Raw genomic sequence first — 25,071 nt, forward strand, 5'->3', positions numbered from 1 at the left:
GGTGCACAACATCCCAACGAGCAATGTGCAAAGGGATGGCCTGCAATGTCAGCCTCTGCAGAAATGAACAGACCAGGACTCCGCTAGGTTGAGTTCATCACTGCAGAGCAAACACTGCAGTGTAAGGGCCAGATTTGAATCTCCCATGGATTGAAATCTAGTGCAGCTCCACTGAAACCAGAAGAGTTACCCAAGTCTAAAACCAGTGTGTGCTGAGAATCAGACCCTAGAGTTTTTAACCTTCAGAAATACAATGCCAAAGACTTTCTATGTTTAGGTACTACCTCCACAGCCCCACTGAACATTAAAGGTGTAAAAGGCCCTTTGGCATAACCCTTTGATAAGTCTTAATTAAGTAAAATGATTTGAGCTCTGTGCTCCAGCAAGGTGCTAACCACAGCTAGACCGCCCATGCCCATCTCACTGACACCAGGGCGACATGGGCATAAAATGCGACCAAATCCGATCAATGACAGAAGCAGGAATAGTTCAGCGCCCTTGGAGCAGGTGCTCATGAGCACATACAGTACAAGGCAGTGAAGAATCAGGCCCTAAGTGTGTCTAAAAAAATTATTTTTCCTAGCATTGCAATCGCTTTTGCATCTATTCTAGAGATATTTCATCAGGAGTTTTATTGCTCTCACCTGGCTGGGTTCTTGTTCAGTGGTAGGTTTCACAAGGGTTGTCAGAGCCTGCCCCGGCACATGGGAAGAGGCAGCCTTTATATACTAACATTCTGAATGAAAATGAGGAAAAATCCCTGGAGTGATTACAACCTAGCTGATCGTCAGGGTGGAAAACTAACTCCTGTGTGGTTTCTGACATCTTCCAATGTAAATAATTTTGCTAAGAAATTTGGAAGTCTGGGCCAGTCGCTGAGTCTAAGGTATCAGGTGAATGCTCATCATGTGTGTGGAGCCAACAATCTTATTCAACATTCATGCAGAGCTGCCTGGGAGATTTGCACGCAAAGCCAGCGGAGCAGGGTTTTTGTTTCTTGAATGGCAAAAAAAAAATGTGACATGAAAGGATATGAGGAAAGGAGGAAGTTGAGACTCAAAGGGTAAATTTTGCTTGGGGAGACACGTGCTTAAATGTGAACCTTCCTCGTGTGATTAGCATGGCACATGTTCATAATGACGAGTGATGGTAGAGGTTACACCAGCATCCAGGGGGAAACAGGGCCTGAGTCATGGTTTAGTGAAGTCACTGGGACTCTTTCCATTGAGCTCAGTGGATTTTGGATGAGGCCCAGGATGAACAGAAGTCTCATGGACAGAGCAATGGACTAAGCCGGGACGCTCGAGTGCTGCCACTAGCGCTTTGCTGGGAGGGTGGCGCTCACATCTGATGCTCCGAGTCAGTCCCACCGATGGTTTCCACTTGACATTTATGACCCGCTCTCAAAGGAAGACAGAGAGACTCATATCGGGGCGGGGGTGGGAGTCATGGAACTAACTCGAATCTCTTTGAAGGACTGACTACTTAGTTTGCTTGCTTGTTTGAACAATCGGACCTGTCGCTCTCTCTTCCCTGTCATTTCTAATTCCCTTCCTTCTCAGACCCCGTCAGGTTGGAAGCAGAGTGGTGTTTCTGTGATATCTCCAGTCCAGACAAAACCAAGAATTGAAAACCTTGCAAGAAATGCTGTTCTTGCTCTAGTTCCAGCTCCATGACTGAGAGAAGGTCTGAAGGACCATACAGTTTTAGGGTGGTTATCGATACAGCTGCAGTATTGAATTCTCTCTATCCAGCTCGCTATGTCTAAATAGTTACAGCTCGCTTGTACCTGTGGTATTTGACAGCCTGCTTAGCTGACTATTTTGAGGTTTTATCCATCGTTCCTGTCACACACCATGGCTTCATGTACACCCGTGAAATCGCAGTAGCTGAATTATTTCTGTCCGCTGCATTATTTTTTATGTAAAAATTTGTTTCCTGAAGCTTACCTCTCAGTGTCTTCCTCTGAGTGGCGCACCTAGTGTCTTTCTACGGGTGCTAAACCCATCTTGGAAGTTTTACAGCTTATCTACTAGGAATTTAAGCTTACATGCCCATCAAGTCAGAAAGATGCTTTTGTGCTGGTAACTCGATCAGTCACCCTATAAGAGGGCATCTAGTTAAGTCCTGTCACTCTGCACAGGTTAAAATAATAATAATAATATGCACATGAATAAGTCATAAGTGCAGCTTTGGAAAGTGCCACTGGTATTAGCTACCTGGGCAGACTCATTAAGCATGGGGCCATCCTCCCATCTATCCCTTACCTCGCCATTTTTGGGCATCCCTTCACTTGCCAGGAGTTTTGGGTGGAAACAGATGGAAGTAACTGAATGCCACAAGAAAGACTCTTCTGACAGCATATCAGCCCAGATGAAGTAATAAGTACTGGAGTGCTCTGAACAAAGCCTGTTGCTTTGTAGGAGATTTCAAATCTACTTTCAAGACCAAAGATGTTGGGATCGTATTGCTTCTTTATAAATCCATGGCACGCCCACATCTTGAACACTGCGTGCAGATCTGGTCACCCCATCTCAAAAAAGATATATAATGGAATTGGACAGGGTACAGAAAAGGGCAACTAAAATGATTAGGGGTATGGAACAGCTTCCATATGAGGAGAGATTAATAAAACTGGGACTTTTCAGTTTGGAACAGAGACGACTAAGGGGGGATATGACAGCGGTCTATAAAATCATGAAATTAATAGGCAGCCAGTTTAAAATGAACAAAAGGAAGTATTTCTACATACAATGCACAGTCAACCTGTGGAACTCCTTGCCAGAGGATATTGTGAAGGCCAAGACTATAATAGGGTACAAAAAAGAATTAGATAAGTTCATGAAGGATAGGTCCATCAATTGTTATTAGCCAGGATGGGCAGGGATAAAAAACCATGCTCTGAAGTGTCTCTAGCCTCAGTTTGCCAGAAGCTGGGACTGGCCAACACGATGGATCACTTGATGACTGCCTGTTTTGTTCATTCCCCCTAAAGCAGTGTTTCTCAACCTTTCAAGTAGCAAGAACCCCCTCACTTCTGAACAGTTTAATATGTACCCAACACTCAATTTTCCACGGGATTTTATATTTACAGACTAATATGAGCCATATGTTGGAAGAAGGGCTGAGTACGTAAGGCCGTGATAGGACAGATGTCAGATCCAGTGTGGGTAGGGTTGCCACCTTTACACCAGGGGTGCACCACTCAAGTATGTACCTGGGCTAGAGGTGATGCTGGCCAAAGCTAGGAGGCTGTGAGCATTATGCCAGTGCTGGGGAATATAAAGAACCGCACCAAATTTTATGCCATAGATTTGAGAGGGGGAAGGGGTGAAAGAGAGACAGGAAAAGAGGGTAACTGGTGAAATCTGGGGCTGTCATAGTTTTCTGGGCACTGGGCTTTGAGCCAGGGAGGGGGGCTGCCACCCAATCCACGCTGGGGCAAAGGAGGCTTCAGCACCAGCTGTGACCCATGGATGCGGGCAGGCGGTTGCTGCCTGTCTTCAAGCCAGGGCCCTGGAGGCTGTCCCTCGGCTCGGAGCCAGGGCACGGGTGACTGCCACCCAGCTGTGAGCCCAGTTTGCGAGATGCAGGAAGCTCCCACCGGGCTCCCACCTAAGAGCTGGGACCCGGTGGGAAGCGGGAGGCTGCTGCCCGCCTTCCCCAGTAGCTGGGGGATGCCGCCCACCTCCCAGCTGGGAGCTGTGACCAGGCGAGAAGCAGGGGGCTGCCGCCTGCCTTCCCCAGAAACTTGGGGCTGCCACACGCCTCCCATCTGGGAGCGGGAGCTGTGTGGGAAGCGGGCTGCTGCCAGCCGGCTTCCCCAGAAGTCGGCAGCTGCCACCTGCCTCCTCTTCACTCTGTTTTTCCCTGGATACCCCTGCCTGTGTCTCCTGTACCCCCAGGGGTACGCATACCACAGGTTGAGAAACTATGCCCTAAAGCATGCGGCCTTGGCCACTGCCGGCAGAGAGGACACAGGGCTGGATGGCCCCTTGCTCTGACCCCATGTGCCTGTTCTTATGCTCTTTAGAGAGGATCCGCCACCAGCTCGACCGCTGCTGTTCCTCAGCACAGCTCCACTTAACTCAAAGGAACGACTCCAGCTTCTCTGTGGCTCCTCCCCATCCCGTCCCATGCACCAGCTCCCCACCCATAAAGAGAGTGGCGTGCTCTCCCAGCTGCCTCCTGCCCTGCTCCCTGCCTCTCCTTCCCGGATGTATCTGGCTCCCGGATCTCCCACTCCCCGAGCCAAGCGCAGTCCCGCAAGCAGCAGCAAGGAGCTGGCGCCAGCTGGATGCAGCTGAAAGGTGCTGGGGGTGAGAGGGGGACAGCAGATTTCTGGGACCGTCCCAGCCAGGCCGAGCCTATTGACAAATACACCAGCTGCTTCCGCTTCTCTGCCTCTCCCATCACTTCCTGGGGAAGGGGCCGGACCCCATGGTGCCCATGAGGGACTGGCACTCCGGGTGCAAAGGGGAGCCAGCCAGGCCCCTCTCTGTTCTTCACCTTCACCCTCTGCCAGGGGGCAGGAGCCAGGCAGCTTCCCCACCCTCAAGTGCTTTTCTCCTCTGATTTGTGCTGGCCCCTTCCACTGCTACAGCCGCCCTCCTCTCCCAGCAACCAAGCTGGGGCAGGGGAAGGGAAAGAGGCAGCCTTGGAAGCTTATTTCTATTTCTGCTTATAAACCTGGAGCCTGTTGCATTGGAGGGGGGCACTGTCCCTCATCCTATCTCAGAGGCAGATACCGCAGCCGCGTGCTTAACGTAAGTTCGCAGCATGGATTAGCACTGTGCATGTGTGCGCCTTGTGCATTTCTCCTGTGGGCGCAGCAGCCTGATCCCTCTGTGGGCAGGAAGCATTGGCAACAAGAAGGTAAAAATGCTTCTAACGGCAAAAAATCAGGAATTTGAGACTGGTTCGGTGTTAATCAAGAACAGAATATACTACAGCTAGGTGTGAATGGACACAGCCCCATTCAGGTCAATAGCTGATCCTCTGTCCCTCAAGCTGTCTTCTTTTTGTAACCCAAACAGCAGAGAAACCTGCTCGCTTTCATCCAGCCACATCACGACGAGGCCGATGTGCAGAGCGGCTTTTTGCAGTGTCTGCCTTCTCCATGAAGATACTGACGATGGACCGGGAAGTGGAAAAGGTCCTTTTCCCGCCACTGACTTAGGGAATGATCAGACTATTCTGGCTAGGTAACTTTTCCCGCCAGAAATCAGCAGCCAGTCAAATATCAAAATCAATAAGACACCATTAAGGCAACAGGGAGTGCAGCACAAGAATGCTTTAATAACAGAGTAAAGCAACCCGATAATCCATGTGTCTCTGCAACAACATAACCCAGGACACAATGTCCTCTACAGAGCCAGACACACCGTCCTGAGAAAATGCCAAACCTGTTTTCTACAACTCAAACAACAAAGAAACACAGATCCCACTTCACTTGTCAAGCCAATCCATGGCGCAGCAGAACTATTATTTTGCCAAGTCAAACAGACAGTCTTGCCTGCTTTGTTCCTCTTTGTTCTTCTTTTCAGTTCATTGCTGATAGCTAAGGCCAGAGTTAACCACGGCATAACCCTGGTGGATGAAGAAGTGAAGTGACAAGGGTTAAACAATGCTCCTGCCTCTGTTACTTCAGTTAGACCAGCCCTGAGCAGGGGTAAACGACACCGCGCTTTAAATATCTGAAATAGGGCTACACTCGGACTCCTGGTGCTGTTACAACAGGTGGAGTTGAACTGCTAGAACCAGTGGGCAGTTTTAAGAAGATTTCCCTCCTGTAGATGAAGCCTAACAAGCCTTATGTTTGGTTGTGAGAGTATCAGCACCTTCCCTCCGTGGCAGAGCCACTCTTGTGTGGGAGTCCATCGAGCGTAGCAGTACAGCATGCGCTCATCTAGCAGGTGGGTGTGTTTTGCCAGAAGCCCCATGTAACTCATGAGTGGCCCATTGAGCTGGCAATATGAAATAATTCCAAGTGTCAGAGATAACAAGGGACCAGGGCTGAGCCACAGAGGAAGACATCCTGAGATATGCTCCAGCAAAGCCTTCCCCCACAGAGCACCAGAGCACACCGTTTCAGTCCACTTGAAATCTTTTCGGGAACTTCATGAGCTAAAAGAGAAAGTTACCAGCTTCCCCTTCGCAAATCCTGACCCTTCTACTGAAGCATCAGGGCTTCTGTACCAATCAGAAACCTTTCGCCAAAGATTACTGCAAAGTGTCAGTCAATGATGAGCTCAACCACTCAACTGTGCAGATCTGCACCCCCTAACTTCCAGACATATCTCCATGCAGAGATATCTTCCCCCTGGAAGCTACCACCAATCAGGATGAAAAGTGTCAGCACTAGCCGCTCTGCATTTTCTGGGCTGCAGCTTCGTGTCCATAAACTCAGCCTCCAAGGAGGTGGCACTGCTGATCAGCACAGCAGAGAAAAATGGTTTTACCAAGGCCAGTAGCTCTCCACAGCATTCTCCAGGTAGGGGAGGCTCTAAATCTCCACTAGGAAAAGCGTCACCAAAGGCTCTGCCCCAAGGGAACTGAAGGAAAATGTTACTAGAAAATACACCTTTGGTTTGCAAATTCTCACCTTGTGAATCTTGACGCTGGGCTCGACATACTCAAGGTTATTCAGGGTTGGCAAAGTCAGCCCTACACTCAGCGTGGCTGGAAAATGAGATGCACACAATCAACTGCAAGAAACATTTAAACCTGCAGAAATCATCCCCGGTGTTTAAGGTAGAAGGGCCACTCATCTCCCTGGGAAATGGACTGCTGCTAATTCTTCTCTGCTGTGCTCAAGTCAGTCATGACAGCGCTCTAGAGAAGCTCAGCAGACTTACCACATTCACCCTGGGAGCCTGCCATGAAGCAGTTTTACAGAGCAGGGTAGCTCAGAGACCAGCTGACATTTATCCCGCCAATATTTATGCTCGTTACAAAACCAAGGAATTTTGAGGTGTATGAATTAGAAGGGGTTTTGCTGACCCAATGGGCGTCAAACTGTGCGGTGTAATATTCATTGAGGTGGCAGGCATGGTACAAAGGTTACATTATCACAGTATTGCCATGCGTGTCGTGTGACGAGCATACAGTTGTTGCAAAGGAATAATGGAAGTTCAGTAATTTGTGTGGATTTCTGTCAGCTGAACTACGTTTAACTATAATCCGAAACATCATTTGGAATCCGATTCCTCCCTGAATGACAGCTCCATTGACTTCAATGGGGATACAGAGCAGAGTTTGGCTCTAAGAGCAAAGGAAAGGGTTTCTCTGTTTACTTTCTGGTTTTAAGATGATATAGTTCGATCTATTTTATAAAAGGGAAAAGACAAATGTGTACGGAGCTTCCTATCGCACAGCACCTCCCACCCAAGGATCTAAAAGCATATTGTAAATATTCCACCTTTTTGGTCAGGAAATATTTATCATTCCCATGCTACAGATGGAGAAACTGAGGCACAGAAGGGTTAAAGAGATTGCCCAGGTCCCACAGCTAGTTCTTTGGCATGGCTGGGAAGAGAACCCATTTCTCATGACTTCCTGCCTTGTGCTTTAACTACGGGCCCCATGCCATTTAGAATGTTTGTGAAATTCAGCAAGATACAGGTTGAGGCTGTCTTGGTGATGTAGCATCCAGGCCCACAGGGTTCTGGGATACAGGAATCCCTCTCTCTCTTTCTCATTCACACTCACGCACATGCACACACGCTTTTCCCTTCCTAGGAGAGCCCAAAAAAAAGTCATTTGCATTGCAAAAATGCACTGACGTGAGGATGGAAGTCCATGGCAGAAAATGGGGCTCTGCAGTGCAGCGGATGCTGGAGGGTCAGTCATCGACCCAACAGCCCACAGCCCTTACCATTCAAGTGATCCAAAAATATCTTTTCAAACACAGGGACAATCAGATACTTTACATGTGAGACCTGCCAAAGGAAAATCAATATGATCAATACAACTACTTTACATAGCAGAGAATGTTAATGTTACAGAAGATAGACAGACCACATGTGTGTGCAGGTCTCGTCCAGTCTGGGATTTCTGAATTCTACACACACGAATGTATTTTGTGTCCATCCAAGTTATCGAGAGCCAAACCAGAGGTGAGCAGATGATGAAACCCTTGCACTATGGGTTCCCATCTAACTGGGTTCTCTGGAGTATCATCCTCAGAGATACCAGCCCCTGCATGAGGCAATCTCTCTAGAAATGACATCACTGCATGGACTAGGATAGGATATTATTCTGGGGGTAAACTGCAGCATGGATATCAAGGTTCCAATTTCAGCATAGGGAAACCCAAGACATCACACATGGAAGAAGAGGAAAATGTGAGACAAACACTGCAGGAAAGATTCAACCTCCAAACAGAAAATACAAATTAAAGACTGTGGATCAGCCCTTAAAACGGATCCATCACCGGTTAGCAAAGCAAAGATCTAGTTCACACCTCCTGTGAGAATGAAAGGGGGGCATGGAGCAGTGTTCACGTCACGTTCCATGGCAGTCCCCAGCCCAAGCCAGGGAAGCAAAGAATCCAACCTGCTGACCAAATTCATGTGCCATGGTCATGTACCACCTGAGGAACGTTGCGCATACGCTAAGATGATAAGAATGAAATCCAGTAATGCCAGACCTGCTACGCTGCTGTGCATCAGAGAAAGTAGGAGAATAACCCGACACTTACATCCACAGGTCCAACGCTGGAAAAAGCCAACGCAAGCCCAACTTCACTGAAAAAGAAACCAAAATGATTTGAACAAGGAGCACTCACCCAGAGCCCTCGGGGGTGGATTGTTACGGCACATCTCTAGTGATCTACCATGTTCTAACTCAGGGGATCTGCTTGATAAATGAAAGTTTAAAACTATTCCCAGATTGAAGACATTTAGTTTGCTCAGACAGTTTGCTCAGTTCTGCTGGCTTCCGGGACTAGGAGGTGCATTAAAAGTGTCATCAGAAGGAGTTAAATCACTTTTGTTTAAAAGTCAAGGAAAGGAGGGAGGTGGAAAGGGGCAGACAGACTGGGGGCAGAAAATTGCTCTATTTCCTATCTCCTCCATCCAAAGCCACCCTCCCCTTCCCACCAGCACACGTCCCCCAGAACAAAGGTAAAAGCAGCAATAAAAGGCAAAAACATTTCTGCCCCGGCCTTTAGACAAGGTTGTTCTGAGGGGCAATGCACAAGGCACAGGATGGATTATTACACAGTGGGCCGGGAAGGGAGTGTTGGGTGGATGCGGCACACGTGCATCTTGTGCGCACGCCTCCAGATGTTTGCAGTGTGAGCTTGGGCTGGAGAGAAGTGGGTGGATTTATTATTACTCTGCTCTCAAACGGTTCTGCTGGAGTCCGATTACTCTTCAGGAGTCAAAGCCTCAGAGACCTGAAATTCCTCCAATCCATCAGATTGCAAAGCATTCTTGGGACCACTCATCATTCTCCGACTCTGGTCTTCAGGAATGTGTGACAAGGCCCAGACACCCCAAGGAGACAACAAGGGGTGTGAACCCCACACAACAAGTGATTGAATCAACTGGTTGTATCCAACGTGACGCCTGTGGGCTGGCTGCTGGGGGCGGATCTCAGAGCCACGGCAGTGTAGCATTAAGACACCCTACGTTACAGGGCAGTTGGTGACAGAACCCCTCCCTGGCCAGGGTGGTCTCCAAAACACCACGGCACATCTAGGTTAATCACCCACACGAACAAAAGGTCAGGAGACTGACCCTATCAGAGAGACAGACGCCTGCAGGTTCACTTTCATGACAGCAAGCCTGAGAGCCAAGCTCACATCCTGCAAAGAGAAAAGACAAGGCAGCGGTCAAGTGAAAGCGAGCTCCATCCACTCTGAGGTCTTGTCTGTTTCCGGGAGCAGAGGGAACAGAGCCAGCCTGTCCATCTCTGTCACTGCTTCATACCAGCATTGTCTGACTGACTCAGCAAGGAATGGCTAGCAGGAATGGTGTCAGAGCACACACATCACCAGCCTGGGTCCTTCCAGGCCAGCCGCCTGTCTCTGGCCGTGGCCTATACCAGCCGCTTCAGGGAGAGGCGTGAGACCCTGCAGTGGGCAGTGACGGGAAGTTTCCTCCGTCAGTTAAAGGCTGGTTCAGGACAGCAAGACGGTGTCTGGCGCATCGGCTGCCATGGGTTAGGCGGTGCGGCCATGAAGAACAGCAGCTACAGTGAATGTGACTTTTTATTAGAGAAGGGCTCAATCTGCACGGCCAGGCCTGGCTCGATCCTGGATTAGGCCTGTCTGAGTTCAGGCTGCTTGCCCCCGCTACATCAGCGCCAGTACGAATCACGGTTGCTGGGTCCACATGGATCACAGCAGGGCGGGCAAAGGGTGGTCAGGAGAACACAGCGGCCAGCTGGGCTCTTGCACCCTGACATCAGTCAAGGCTGGTAGAACCAACCTGTGGGGCTGACCCTGTCTGACCTTTCAAATCACGTCAGTGCCCCTCCAGCACGACCTGTTTAAACCTGGTTCTCGAAGTACTTTTGGAAACTGGCTGAGGACAGGCCAGGCTTTGGCTGGCGGCTCTACAGCCCACCCCAGGAAGGGAACCGGTGGTCACAGAACGCAATGACATTAGGAAGCAGCTCGCTGGCGGCTCTACAGCCCATCCCAGGAAGGGAAGTGCTGGTCACAGAACACAATGACATTAGGAAGCAGCTGTTTGCACAGCGCTACTTACAACATCCAGGGCAAAGAGGGGCTTTAAGCCGCAGGCTGGTACCGGGGCCACTAGCCAGACAAAGAGACTGAGTCGCAGGATGGCCCTGCCTTCATCCAGCGTGACGACGGGCACTTTGCGAACCACCACCTTCATTCCCACCGGTACAGACTTGGGGAACAGGTGAGTGAGCTGCAGGGAGTTCCGCAGGGGAACAAGAGGGTTAGCTATTTACACCATCACACCCCATTGCCTCAGCCTCCGAAGCTTTGTTTGGGGACAAACGTACACAGGCCATTGCCCTGTAAATGTGGAGTCTTCACTCCCAAGACACAGCAGTGCCTTTAAACAGCCTCCCCCCCACCAGCGCCTGTTTTCTGGGGCATCTCTTTAGGCGTGTACCTGCCTTTTCAAGAATGGCCAGCGATTGCAGGGGCCTCTGGCTTTAGGTCCCCCACGTGAGACCCCTTCGAAGGGCCTGATTGCCACGGGGTGGGTGCTCAGCACTTCCTGGCAGCCCCATTCCTTTACGGTCTCATTGGCTGGGCACCCAGCTGGGCACTGGCTGCTTCAGAAAATGGAGGTGGCGTGTGTCATGAGGCAGTTGAACATCTCCTACCATGGCCTATCTCAGTAGCTGGGCCACAGTCCGGAGGGAGGGGAGTGGGAGTTGAAATGCAGACCAGTGCTATCCCAGGCAAGCTCCCAGACAGACACTCCGCCAGAAAAGCTCTCTCACCCACTGCCCTCTACACAGGCCGACAAGAGTTCTGTCACCCTCACGACGCCAGTCACGCTCACCCGGTAAATATCTGCCAAGCATCGTTCTCCTGCCCCTTTTGCCATTCCCCCACCCACTTAGTAAGCCAGCACCTTTATTTTAAAAAAGGGCCAGTGTTTTCCCCCTCGGTTTAAGCCCCGCTTCTCGGAATCACTGGACACAGGCCAGAGGTCAGGGGACACAAGCGAAGAATTGCTCCTGGCTAAGCCCAGCAATAGGACAAGTCCGAAATGCGCTTCACCTTTTGGCTGATATTGCGCATCCTTTGGGCTCTAGGGCCTATTCCTTGTAAATGGCTGAGCTCTGGCCAGGGTCCGGGGAGGGACTCTTCTATTGCCATAGAGGGCTTGACTATAGAACAGCTCTGTCCAAGCCCGGTGATCCATTGACTAAAATCTGTGTCATAGAGGAGACCTCGCTGTGTCTCCACAGACTCCCCAAAGCTCCAGCCCAGTTACAGGGACATGGCTAGGTCCTACCCATATGCACAGGTCCCCTGATCCAACTACAGCTTACATGTGGACAGGGTTAGAGACTACCCTGATTCCATCAAACCCCAAGACGAAGGTCCTGAATCTCCCATTCTCACATTATTAGAGGCACCCCCACCCTTTAGACAGGAGAGATGTGTCCTCCTTTCCCTCTCATCATCTCCATTAACTAACTGTGGCATGTCTATTGCTCTGCTGTCTTGTTTCTTTTAAACATTCTCCAGCATCCTGCCCATTCCAGGCACAGCCGAAAGGAGCAGAGAAGAAACCAGCAGGAGCCACTTTCTACAAGTCACAGAGCCACTGGTAATATCAGGATAGAGAGCTTGCTAGAGCATAGGGCTCAACGAGTAGTGATCAATGGCTCCATGTCTAGCTGGCAGCCAGACACAAGCGAAGTGCCCCAGGGGTCGGTCCTGGGGTCGGTCCTGGGGCCCGTTTTGTTCAACATCTTCATTAATGATCTGAAGGATGGGGTAGATTGTACCCTCAGCAAGTTTGAAGATGACACTAAGCTGGGGGGAGTGGTAGATACCCGGGAAGGTAGGGATAAGATACAGAAGGACCTAAACAAACTGGAGGATTGGGCCAAAAGAAATCTGATGAGGTTCAACAAGGACAAGTGCAGAGTCCTGCACTTAGGAAGGAAGAATCCCATGCACAGCTATAGACTGGGGACCGACGAGCTAGGCAGCAGTTTTGCAGAAAAGGACTTGCGGGTTACAGTAGATAAGAAGCTGGATATGAGTCAGCAGTGTGCCCTGGTTGCCAAGAAGGCTAATGGCATATTGGGCTGCATTAGTAGGAGCATTGCCAGCAGATCAAGGGAAGTGATTATTCCCCTCTATTCGGCATTGGTCAGGCCGCATTTGGAGTATTGTGTCCAGTTTTGGGCCCTCCGCTACAAAAATGATGTGGACAAGTTGGAGAGAGTCCAGTGGAGGGCAACAAAAATGATTAGGGGGCTGGAGCACAGGACTTATGAGGAGAGACTGAGGGAACTGGGCTTGTTTAGTCTGCAGAAAGAAGAATGAGGGGGGATTTGATAGCAGCCTTCAACTACCTGAAAGGGGTTCCAGGGAGGATGGGGCTAGGCTGTTCTCAGTGGTGGCAGATGACAGAACAAGGAGCAACGGTCTCAAGTTGCAGTTGGGGAGGTCTAGGTTGGACATTAGGAAAAAGTTTTTCAGTAGGAGGGTGGTGAAGCACTGGAATGGGTTACCTAGGGGAGGGGTGGAATCTCCATCTTTAGAGGTTTTTAAGCTGCAGCGTGACAAAGCCCTGGCTGGGATGATTTATCTGAGGTTCGTCCTGCTTTGAGCAGGGGGTTGGACTAGATGACCTCCTGAAGTCCCTTCTTCCAACTCTATGATTCTATCAGACGGGACATGGTGAAAATAAACACACTGGGCCAGCTCCTGCAATCCCCTCTCATGCAACCACCCCCCTTCCCCAGTCAACTACAGGCTCCATCCCATGAGCAGCAGAGGAAGAAATGAACCATTACTAACCGTGGGAATCGCCGACCCCAGCAAGGACGTCGTGAAGTCATCAGTGGTAGAGTTCTGGAAAGGGGGGGAAGTCCACCATTAAACATTCACTATTGGCATGAAAAGCTGATTTTAGATCTTCTGTGGGCCAAAGCAGACACTTGACATTATTTTACTATTTTTCCCAGAGCAAAGGAAAACCCTATTGCTTCCCATTTGGTCAGTAGCTTCCCATTTATCTGACCAGGCCAGGCTGCCAAAGGCTCAAGACTAGAGCTGGCCAAGATATCTGCTCCTTTGAATGACCCAGTCCTACCGCAGTAGATGCACACGCCCTTACACTCCCATCTGGGCTGGCGTTAGCCCCGGTGTTTGAGAGCTCATTACCTGTCATTCACCTGCAAGTCTCCAGCTGCCTTTGGGACAAACCCTGAAATCCTTAGTCAGATTTTAACAAGTCTTTACTCAAGCAAAACTTGCAGGAAAGCCAAGGAGAGTTAAGCCTGAGTGAAGACTTCAGGACGTGGCCCAACGTACGGGAATGAGAGACACGGCGTTCCCACGCAGGAGATGACTGTTCCCAAAGAAACACACCGCCAGGTGGCCATGCCTGCTCTACTCACCAGCTGACCTGCAGTGTCGAGATTGAGGGCCCCGGACTGCTCCAGCAGAGCAAACAGTGTGGTGAGAAAATCCTCTGACAGTCCCATATTGACCATGGAGTGACCGGAGCCAAGAGTGGGTGGCAGGGAGAGAGGGGGCAAGGGGCCAGAAAACTCAAGAGGCTTCCCCATCAGTGCAAATGCAGCCTTGAGACCAGAACAAAAGAAGGAAAGGAAATACGTGTTTATACAGCACAAACCATGCTCTCTCTAAAGAGCAATCCGCTCAAGAGCAGTTCAGGCTCTGCAAAAGAATCTAATCTTACTTTGCACAAGAAATTCCCTATTCCCAAGGCATTAGCTCTGGTGTTCCCACCGGATCCTTCCGCACCCACTGCCCGCCATGAGAACCTGACTCTTGAGCAGAGCATCAACCAGACAAACTCTATGGAGCACGTCACTAGCCCCCAGGGGTCTCTTGAGTGCTTACATTTAAATCCAGATCAATGTAGTCTTTGGTGATCACTGGTGGGTCTATCATAGAGTACTGGAGCTGTGATACGGGATTGATGGCCTTGTGCCCTATAAGAAACACACATCAGATTTTGTATAAACATAAATAAGGGAAAAACTGAGTTCGGTAACTATATCCCCAAAAGGATTCTCTCCTGATACATCCCCCAGGCAACCGTGGGACTCTGCCCAGGGTCTTTTAGGAAAGCTGCACCCTTTTTCACAGTCTCTGGATGATGATGAAATATTTCCCCTCACATATAAAGCTGTACTTCGATTTGAAATTAACATTTCTCCACCTGTTTCAATGACAAACACCACAAAGGACAATGGACTTTACTGTGTGAAGACGGAAGCGTGTACGAAAGAGTAAAGTTCCTCTGATCCTTACTCCTGACTTGGAAGGTGGATGCAAAGTTGATTCCAATTTCTATCCCTGTGGTTCCTGTGTTGCTGGGGCCACAGATGATGTCAAGGGGATGGAGGCCTGCATAAGGGACTCTACACAGGAAAACTCTTTTGATATAACCTGAGATGGGAATTTAATGTGTTAGAGTCATTCCAGTATAACTCCCGGTGGGAGCACCCTTATCATGATGAATGCCTTTCTCGGTTCAGTTTTTATCACTCGGGAAAAAGCTCAAGTTATAATGGAAAAAAAACAAAACCCCCACACACTCTTATAGCAAAGTAAGTGTGTTCATACAGGGTTTACACCAGTTTAAGGACTCCAGTAAAATGTTCCCATGTAGACAATGCCTCAGGTTCTAATCTCACCTCCTAGCTCTCCCTTGAAATGTACAGATTTCACACTCATTTATTGGCGCAGATGTGTCCTGGGCCCTCCACAGGGCATCCGATGCATGAATCAAAAAGGTTACGCCCTTTTGGATGGCGATTACCATAAAGGGTTTCTCTGCACAGGCGTGAGAACAGCCCCTGATTGCTAGGGAAACTATGGAATCTGCCTCCAAAGGAAGTGCCTATGGACACAACTCCATTTGCTTCAGTTCCCGATACGTGACGTGGGCAGTTGCCAACGGAATCACGATCCTGGTATTCAGATAAAAGCGACAGGTCATTTGGGGGGGGAACAGCCTTTGTGAACTTGCCACAAGCTGCACCAGACTAAGGAGATGAAACACGGGCAAGCGAAAGCTAGAGAGTAACAGGAAAGAATTCGTCCCCTAGGGTGTCCTATTGCAATTCCCCTCAATCACATTACTACTACTGCGAGAAGTTACCGAGTTGTCAGGCCTGGACAACGTGCTCGGTGCTGTATAGTCGAGACAGCCGGGTGCTGGGTAAAGAAGGAACCGAGACACTGCTTTAAATGAGAACTTACCAACCAAAGTGCGCAGCTTGCCATTCAGTGTCAGCACCACGCTGGAGACACTCACGCACAGCTGTACCCAGCAGGAGACAAGAGGAGACAGAGGGTTGGTGACTCGTGTATGAGCATGGCCCTACGTGGCTCATGGCTGCAGAGTGAGATGATGGCGTAGTAGATCCAACGGCATGGGGCCCTTTATGCTGGGGTCATTTGGTGTCGTCTCTGTCCTTTATCATTGTAATTTTAAATAGAATGGACGTCTGATTTTTCATTTACCAAAGCCCCAGAGCTAATCAGCAGTGCCTGCCCTTCGAGCGTTGGCCCAGGTGAGTGAAGTGTTGTACATGGATAAACACTGGCCGAATCGGGCCCTTCGCAGGTACAAAGCAGCTTCCCTGCATCACCTGCTCACTAGAATGAAGCCCAAAAACTGAGGGCAATTCCAAGTAGCCCACCACCACCGTGCTGCACACGGTGCATGCAGCCTGTTGGTGAAAACTAAACCCTGGGTCAGCAATGAACACTAGAAATGAATCTCAGAATTAGAGAGAGAACCAGCCTGCTCAGTCATCTAGTCCTGCCGCACCCCTGCCCACACAGAAGCATCACGGAGTTAACGTTATGTACGTGTGTAAGTGTTTGCAGGATCGGGCCCCAGGCTTGGCCACCGAAGGGAACAAACAGGTCTGTTTGTACAGGGAAAGGGTTTCAAGCCACTCACCTTATCCACCAGGATAGCACAAAGGTGGTTCCGCAAGTGCATGAGGAAGTTGTTTGGCATACTACAGGAGTAAGATAAGAAAACGTGAGATACTAGCACAGGTTAGCGTCCAGACTAAACCCAGGGAGAGCTGAGCGAAGAGTTGATTTTACGGTTTGGTGGCCAAACTGAAAAATCTGGAAAAAATCATTTTGTTTCAATCCAAGGCTAATTTTTTTTCCCCCTCAGTGGAATAAAAATCTGAAAAAAAAATGTGTTTGGGTCAAATGAAACTTTCAAATGCTGATTCAAAATGACATTTTCAGACCTGTTCATTTCAACATAGTTTTACATGAACCGTTCCGATATTTTTCCAACTTTTTAGTCAGCAGAAGCTATTCACCAAATTCAGCTCGATCTGCTATTCATAATCTTGGAGTTTCTCACTTGGGTTCAGTGGGTGCTCTGCAGTCCTTACTCAGACAAAACTCCCATTGAAGCTAATGGAAGATTTCCCTGAGTGGAATGTCGGTCTTTGCAGCAACAGAACAACAGCTGACACCAGAGTGGAGCCTCAGCAACGGTGAGCTGGGACTGGATGTCTTTTTCTACAAAATACTCTCTCGGTCAATCACAAGTGCCTAGTCTCAATGAGGGAACCACCAGCTGAAAATCAAGAGTCTGATTATGATGGGTCCCGTCTTGCCTTAAAATCCATGCACCAGCAGCCAATCAACAAAAATAAATGAAAGGTGCTCCGGTTTTAGGATGACGGTTACCAAATGCTTTTGAGGGCAGGAGGCTGGGTTTTACCAGCAATAAAGGCTGAGGGTTATACAAGGTCAGTAGAAAACCTGCCGACACCTACTTGAGGATTCCTAGGGTAATCTGTACATCGCTTAGAACGGACTTGCAGGCAGAAATGCTCAGCTCTAGGAAGCCTTTGGCACTTCGAAGAACTCGGATGTCCAGCTGGATGGATGATCCCACTGTCAGTTCTACTGGAACAAGGCTGCTAAACAAACAGAAAAGAAACACCCTGGCTGAGTGACTCGTGGCTTTCCCAGACAGCCCAGAATGTGAGCCACTGACACCAGGAAGGAGTGAATTGCTTCTATTCCACTTAATATTTGATTAGACGTCACTGACAGAAGAGTCTTAAACAGCCTCCATTGGCCATTAACCTTCTGATCGTGTTTTCATGCCACTGGAGACCAGGAACTTCCAGTGAAGTTAGTGGGAGTTATTTGTAACCGATAGGCCCTGGCTGTCTCAGATGTGGGAAAGCTGTCGACATTCAGCACTAAAAGATCTTCGATTTAGAGATCCATTCCGAGGACCTTCGCACAGTGTATCAGTCTCTTGAAATTAATTAATATGCACCCTAAAGGGCAGGGACCATCGTTTACTTCCGTGCTAGTACCGCACCTAGCACAACGCGGCTCTAATCCATGACCCGGGTTCCTGGGCACAATCCCAAAAACAATAGCGGAACCCTCCAGCCCTCTCCACTTCCCACCCAACGGAACAGCCCTGCAATGACTCGAAGGCACCACACTCACACTTTGGCTCTGAGGCGAAGATCAGTGCTGAGAGACAGCTGGACCCCGGTTTGCGGGACGAGTTTCACTGAGAGCTGGGGGAGCTGCACATTCAGAATATTTATCCTGCAGGGATGAGACTGGAGTTATTAGAAGGAAATCCACATCCTGGATGGACTCTGGTGTCGGGTGTAAATTAAGGTGAATTTAAAAAGAAAAGCTCCCAGCTAGTAATGGGGGATGCACAACCACTCCACGAGTACATCATGAGTCTTGGGATGCCTGAGCTTTCTTAAAACTCCATCTCCTGGAGTCATGGAAATCTCAGCTTTCACTTAAAACCATACATACATTTCTAGCCCTCGGGGCTGCAGAAAAGCATTTGAAAACCTGCCCCTTAACCGCTCAAAAGTCAGAAGGCAAATAAAAACCACCCAAAGTGTATTCTTATTGAAAACCTCCTGATTTTTAGGCCTGAGTCATGCTCTTTGCATGGCTGGGTTTGGCAGGGGATGACCCTCCATTTTAGAGGTTTTGGGAGGTGTGCTTATTCTTAGTGCATCCAAATTGGCCTAGAAATGGGCTGGAAATCATCTGAGAGAAGCAGGTTTTCCTGACATTCCTTCCGGGTTCAGCCAGCTCAGAGTACATGCCAGAAGAGCCCGTAATTGCATTAGTGTCTTTGGAATGAAAAGCCTTGATTCTCCCGGGCAGTAGTAACAGCAGCCGAGACTCAGAGAAGGAGACGCTCCAAAAGTGGTGGCTCTGCATTTTGTCCACCTCCCAAATACTTATTCTTCATCCCACTCAGACACATCAAATGTGCCGGGAAGGCAGAGGGGCTCAAAGGGCAGCAAGATGAACTGACGAGAACCTCCCCTGGCGAAGGAGAAGCAGACGCTGTTCAGGGACTCATCCAAGGTACCCCTGTCACGCTGACAGTGACACTCACCTTGGCACCACGGCGCCAGTGCAAAGCCTATGCACCACTTCAGCCCCATGGGAAGGCCTCCAGCTAGGAATTAAGGGATGCCGAGGCCTTGTGTTTGTGCCCCTGCACAGGAGTGATTTCCCCTTTCGTGAGCAAACCTGGAATTAGCTGCTCAGGAGCTCGACTTACCCTGAAATATTCAAGGCTGATCTGAACAGGCCTTTTCGGCCAGTGAAATCCGGGACATCTATGATCCTTATAGCCTGCTGCAGGGGGGTCCGACCAGTCTGGCACACTGTGGAAACATCAAACACTTCAGAAGGACACCCCCTGGAACAGAGGAGGAGTTGCGTAGGGTACCATTTACTGTATGCACACGTTAGATCTGCTGACAACAAAGATACAACGAGAGCAGTCCTAGGGCAGCACGCACTAGGAAGCAAACCCAGCCTGGTGGATACAGAAGAGCAATGGTTACATTTTTCCTGGTATCAGTATCTGCTAGAAATGCATTCCCTTCCTCTGGCTGAGAATCGCTTGCAAATCGATTCTAATTTCTTTGACTAGGGTCATCATCCGTAAATATTTGCCAAGCAGTTGGAGACAAACATGCCCAGATACAAATCAGAGCCTTACCCAGTGACGTCATTAAAACAATGCCAATCACACTGGGTGAGGAACCGGCCCCTAATTTTTAGGCAATCATCTGTGTGTGAACTGCTCACTGTTCTAGGAGGAGTGGCCTTGGTCCTCTAAGGTTGCTTCTGTTCCTTGAATAGATGACTGCAATGTTTTAAACAAGAGACTAATGGATAACGGTAAGGGCGCACTTCACAAAGGGATCTATCCCTCATGCTAAAATCTGTGAAAGAGTCGGGATTTGCAAACACTTTCCCAGATAGTCACTGGCCGCCCAAATGCTCCCTATAACCCCGAACACCACCTCCCCAATCGTCGTGAGTCAAATCCAGGGTCGACTTTGCCAGTACTTCCATGAATCGGCGGTGTTCAAAAACGGCGCAGATGTCAGAGTGCAGCGAGGTCAGCGATCACAGCCCTTCACAGGACACCGCGGACGGGCTGCTCCCGGGGAATGTAACAAATGATGTAAAGATGGGAGCAGCACCAGATGGTTTGTGGGAGCCCTTAATAAAGCATGATTTGCTTTTGGTTTGAAGCAAGCAGAAGGAAGCTTCACTCACCGTACTCCAGTGCCTCTTGATTGACTCTCACCACAGTCCCAGAGGTGGTCCCATGAGAGGGAAGGAGAAGACAAAGTAAAAGGCTCAAGATACAAAACTTAAACATCTTTCCCTCTGGACTGCGCAGCCACCTAGGGACAGTGAGACAGAATGAATCATCACGCAGGCCTCAGAGGCCACTGAGACTCTAGATCCTGGGGAAAAGGACCCCCATCTCCAGGTCTGTGACTTCACGTGCAGGAGCCAGCCACTGACAGGCAGATTCTGGGGAATGGGGGGGGGGTCCTGACACTGTGAATGATAGAAGAGAGTGAGCGAAATGCGGGTTCTCCCATGGGCTGTGCTCAGAGGAACACCGTACCAGGAAAGGGGTTGAGCGAATGGAATAAGCCGCGTGAAAGATCCTTTCAAAGGGAAGCTACTGAACCAGCTGCAGACAGAATTAAAAAAACATATATGGGGAATTTGGGTCTTGTCCAGTTACACTTGGTGCCTGAACACACGGACAGATCGTCAGCTGGCATGAAGGAGCATGGCATGGAGCATTGAGCTCATGGAGCGTGCTGATTTCTGGCCCTATGGGTGCGAACAGCGACAAGCAATGGAGAGATCCCTCACTTAGGCCTGGTCTGCACAGTCTTTGTACAGTATAACTACGCTGGTTGGGGGGTGGGTTTTATTTATTTATTTACCAAAACGACACACATCCCCTAGCATAGACACAGTTATACTGGTATAAAGGTGCCTTGAATTAGCACAGCTTATTCTCCTTTCCATGCACCGTTATTACTGGGGCCACACTGGGAGGTGTAAGTACACTAGTATAGTTAAGTGCTGCAACGTGTGTGTGTGTAGACAAGCCCTTTGAGGCATAGCCAGCTTCTACACACATACACACACTGTCTGAATCCAGAGCCGCAAGTGTTCAGTCCCCAGCACAACCATTGCTATGTACAGCAAGGCACTGGCGCTCTCTCGTCACTCTTTGCTGGCTTCTCTACCTTTCTAGCATGGCCTTGGGACATACCTGAATCAGTCCTTGGTCGGTGATGAGTCTCCGGTTGTTGCCTGGCCCCTCCGCGCGCTGCGAGCTCCTTGGTCGATAGATGACAGGCAATGGGGCTTTATAAACCTAACCAGGGTGGATGGAAGGCTGGGAATATGAAGGGGTGATTAAAAGTCAAAGGATTAGTTTGGGTGTAGGTCATTTACTTTGGTTTAGATTGTTTCTGTGTACCAGGCAAATAAGCAAGTTTGCCCACATAGTAATTAAGTGAGGTATAAAACCAGGCACAAATATTCTGTGCTAGCCTATTAAATGTTGACGTCTCTGGCTACCCAGTACCAGAATTTTCAACAAAGGGGCCTATTCAAAATGTTTGCCCCCGGGAAAAATGCAAAAAAGGCCAATTTACCCACAGACAAGAAATGAAATATCCTGGTCCTGTCTGTTGTCATTTGTAATGAAGTGATTGATTAATTACTCAATTCGTGTTTACAAGCACTTTGAAGATGGAGAGAGCTCTGTGGGCTGTAGCAAAGCTGAAAGTAAAAAACAGGCTCCAACTACATTTTTCCAGATGCAAAATTATTTGTGAAACTTCCTTGAGTCACAAACGAACATTTTGAGAAATATCCAGAGATCATAAAACCTGCTGGCAAACATGGATTACCTGAGCCTCCCAAGAGCAGAGGCAAGTCAGCCCATTAATATAATTCCAAATCTGCTTCCTCCACGCCCCAATGTTCAACTCGCTCGGTTAAGTGCAACAAGAAGCAGCAATAAACTGCTCTCTACCCCAGGAGAGAGTTCTTCCCTTGATCTGATAGCACAAGCCAGGAGACAGGAACCCCTTTCCAAAGGCTCATTTTCACCCTTCCTCATTTGTTTCACAGTGCGTCTACACTGCAGTCAGTGGCGTGATTGCAGCTCGTGTGAGCAGACGCGTGGCTAGCTTTAATCTGACTACCCTGCTAAAAATAGCAATGTGGACGCCTCAGCACAGGCAACCCCAAGTATGTAGGGTCCCCAGGCAGGCTATCCCCCCCCCCCCACGCTGCTAGTTTCATCCTTGCTAGCTAGATTAAAACGAGCACAGGTCCGGCTATCCAAGATGCAATCCCATCTCTGATGGCAGTGTTGACATATCCTTGGTTACTCTCAGCCTAGTTTTCAGGCATGCTGTCTATCTGGCAGCTTTGCATCCAGAAATAACTGTGTGAATGATAAATCGTGGATCAAATACCGTTAAACATCTAACTACCTGCTTAATCGGTGCAAAAAGGCACCATAGTTGGGCAACTAACTCCTAATGTTTGCATCTGCGATAAAGCATGGTTATCTGCGGATGCAAACAAATGTTTCAAAACCAGAAGTCCTTCTCCAAAAATCAGCTGTAGGGCAACATGGGCTGTCTGCTTTTTAACCAGCATAACGAGGATGTGTTTTAATAGACATTTTGTTTGAAGCGTCTGTCCCATGCTAGAGGGAATTGTCTAGTGCCTAGAGCAGGAACTTGCACATCAAAGTTCTCAAGTTGTATTCCTGCTTCTGTCGATTCACATTCACTTTTTAAAGTCACCTAAGATTTCTGTGCCTTGATTTGCCCAGCTCTCCGGGAAGCTGAAGGGCACCTTCCTGCTCCAAATTTTGTAATGAACAAATGAACATTTGTAAAGCACTTGGAGAGTTCTGGATGAAAGGCACTATAACAGTACATACATGTACACTATCCCTGCACTATAACAATGCATGATATTAACAAGGTCATTTATTTTGTCTTTTACAAATAGTTAAATCATTCCTTTAACAACCACTTTATTTGCTCGCCAAATAATTTCCCATTTGGCCCACTGTATCACAAATATATCATCCACAAATATATCATATGCTTACAACAGTGAGTGTACAGCCAATTATTATTAATTGAAATTATTTGCCTTGGAACCAAATTGTTCTTATTGTAAACAATGTAACCCCAATTTATGCACCATGGAACGCTCTCAAACTATTTGGGAGAACTTCGTGTTCGGCATACCTCCAGCCACCCCAGTTCCATGTATTTCACGTACATGCTATTGCGGACTGAAGGAAATCCTTGTGCTGAACCTCAGAAACATACCGACTCCGTATGTTTATCAACATTTCTCCTAAGAGATAATAGCCATTTGACTTCACACCCAATAGCAGTCACAAGCTGCTTAGCCTGTTCTCATGCAATGACATTCTGACCAGGAAAGCAAACCCAGCAAACACACCAAATCCATTTGACAAAGGACGATTTATGACTGGCCCAGAGGGGAGCCAGGGTAATATTTGGAGATCGCACTCTCCTGTCAAAGTGATTCACTGACACATTTGACTGTTCCAATGAGGTTTAAAGGTCACTTACCCCACCTCTAATACACCCTGATTCTGACATGCTGAGTTCACATTGCTTCCCTAACGATTTACTTATCCATGTTCCAGGCTTGGAGCCTTCAGGAGATAAGTCCCTCTATTGTAAGGATTCATAAACACGATAAGAAACAGAACCCAGCAATCCCGCAGGACACTTGGGTCCTGACAGTGCGGATGCAAACATTGATGGGTCTGGAATGGAACCAAACCGTGGATTAGTTTCCTGGAGGCAGTCACAGTGTGCTCTGCACAGGTCCTAGAATAGGTCTGAGGGAGAGGGGAACTAAGTCACCTTTACGATGCTAGGTTATGCAGGCTGGAACAGAGCCCTTGGACTGCCGGAGTGCGACACAGACCAGCCGTGTCAGGGAATCGCACGTTTTCCCCCTTATCTGGTTCAACAGCTGCATGTGTCCTGCTGTTCTGTCTGACAGCTCAGGGACACAGAGAGAGCCATCAGCTTAGGAACCTACTTGGTTCTCTTCTCCACAGCTCCATTTCCCCCGTCCCAGTCTCATCTCCATCACTGCCCTTACCGGGTGAGCAGATCTCCTCCTGGGAGCCGAAGATCTCCACTGCAGCTCCTGCAGAGATGCAGGCAGGCCGAGCGCGGCGCTGGCTTAATACAGCCATGCAGACTGTCCTGCAAACGTAGGCGCGCAGGCGGGACACACTGCTCTCCTGCCCCGCAGCAGGGTGATAATAACTGGAACAGAAATGAGCAATGTCTTGCCTCGGGCGGGAAAGCAAGTAGAATGTCTGCACGGCTATGTTAACAAGATGCTACGTGGTTCACTTCTGGAGCCCTGGGATGCCTTCAGTACCACTCTTGATGGGCACAAGCCATAGGAGGCAGGAGGCCTCACTTCCCAGGATAACTAATCCCACGAAGGGGCGGGGAGGCTGGCGGATGAGTCACTCAGTTCGTTATTCCGGACTGCCCAGAACCTCAGCCAGCAGAGGAAGCACAGCCACCGTGCCCCCTTCTCCCGTCTCTGAGACACTGCTGCAGCGCTGCAGGCTACCGAGCTAATCCTGTGTTGGAGGAAATGGGGGCTCAGCACTCAAGAGGCAGTGGCTGGAGACAGTCCACGTGCCAACAGTGGAGCCCGCACTCAGACGCAGCAGCGTCACCTCCCTTTCAGCACATGTCCTCAGCCATGCAGGCCAATGCCCACTGGGTTTGCTGAGTCCAGCTCTCAGCGAGTTAGACCCTGGCCTGCCTGACCCAGTCTCCTTCGGGTGGAGCAATGCTGGTGATGCTGGACACCTCTTCTCAGCTTGCAAGTGTGAGTAGAAGAATTCTAACTGCCTTCGCACAGATGCATTGAAGGGAAATTTCTCTGAGCCCCCTTGACACCTCGTCCCATGTATTTCCTCTGGAGCAGCC

At 49.1% G+C, this 25,071-nt stretch overlaps 1 protein-coding gene across 1 annotated transcript; it reads right to left on the minus strand.

Annotated features, from left to right (window-relative positions):
- Nucleotides 1–5,517: 5,517 nt before the first annotated feature.
- On the minus strand, nucleotides 5,518–24,314 carry BPIFB2 (BPI fold containing family B member 2). Its single transcript, XM_067554538.1, has 13 exons — nucleotides 24,218–24,314; nucleotides 19,269–19,374; nucleotides 17,476–17,622; nucleotides 16,629–16,689; nucleotides 15,920–15,980; nucleotides 14,552–14,643; nucleotides 13,481–13,534; nucleotides 10,719–10,889; nucleotides 9,744–9,811; nucleotides 8,702–8,747; nucleotides 7,877–7,940; nucleotides 6,605–6,681; nucleotides 5,518–5,589 (listed from the first exon to the last, which is right to left on the minus strand). Exons 1-13 carry the CDS (start codon nucleotides 24,312–24,314, stop codon nucleotides 5,548–5,550), a joined length of 1,086 nt encoding a protein of 361 aa, XP_067410639.1. The 3' UTR covers nucleotides 5,518–5,547.
- Nucleotides 24,315–25,071: the final 757 nt, after the last annotated feature.

This window comes from Emydura macquarii, unplaced genomic scaffold, assembly GCF_026122565.2.
Source record: "Emydura macquarii macquarii isolate MOO-44397 ecotype Brisbane River unplaced genomic scaffold, CSIRO-AGI_Emac_v2 contig_1483, whole genome shotgun sequence".
NCBI classification, from domain to species: Eukaryota; Metazoa; Chordata; order Testudines; family Chelidae; genus Emydura; species Emydura macquarii.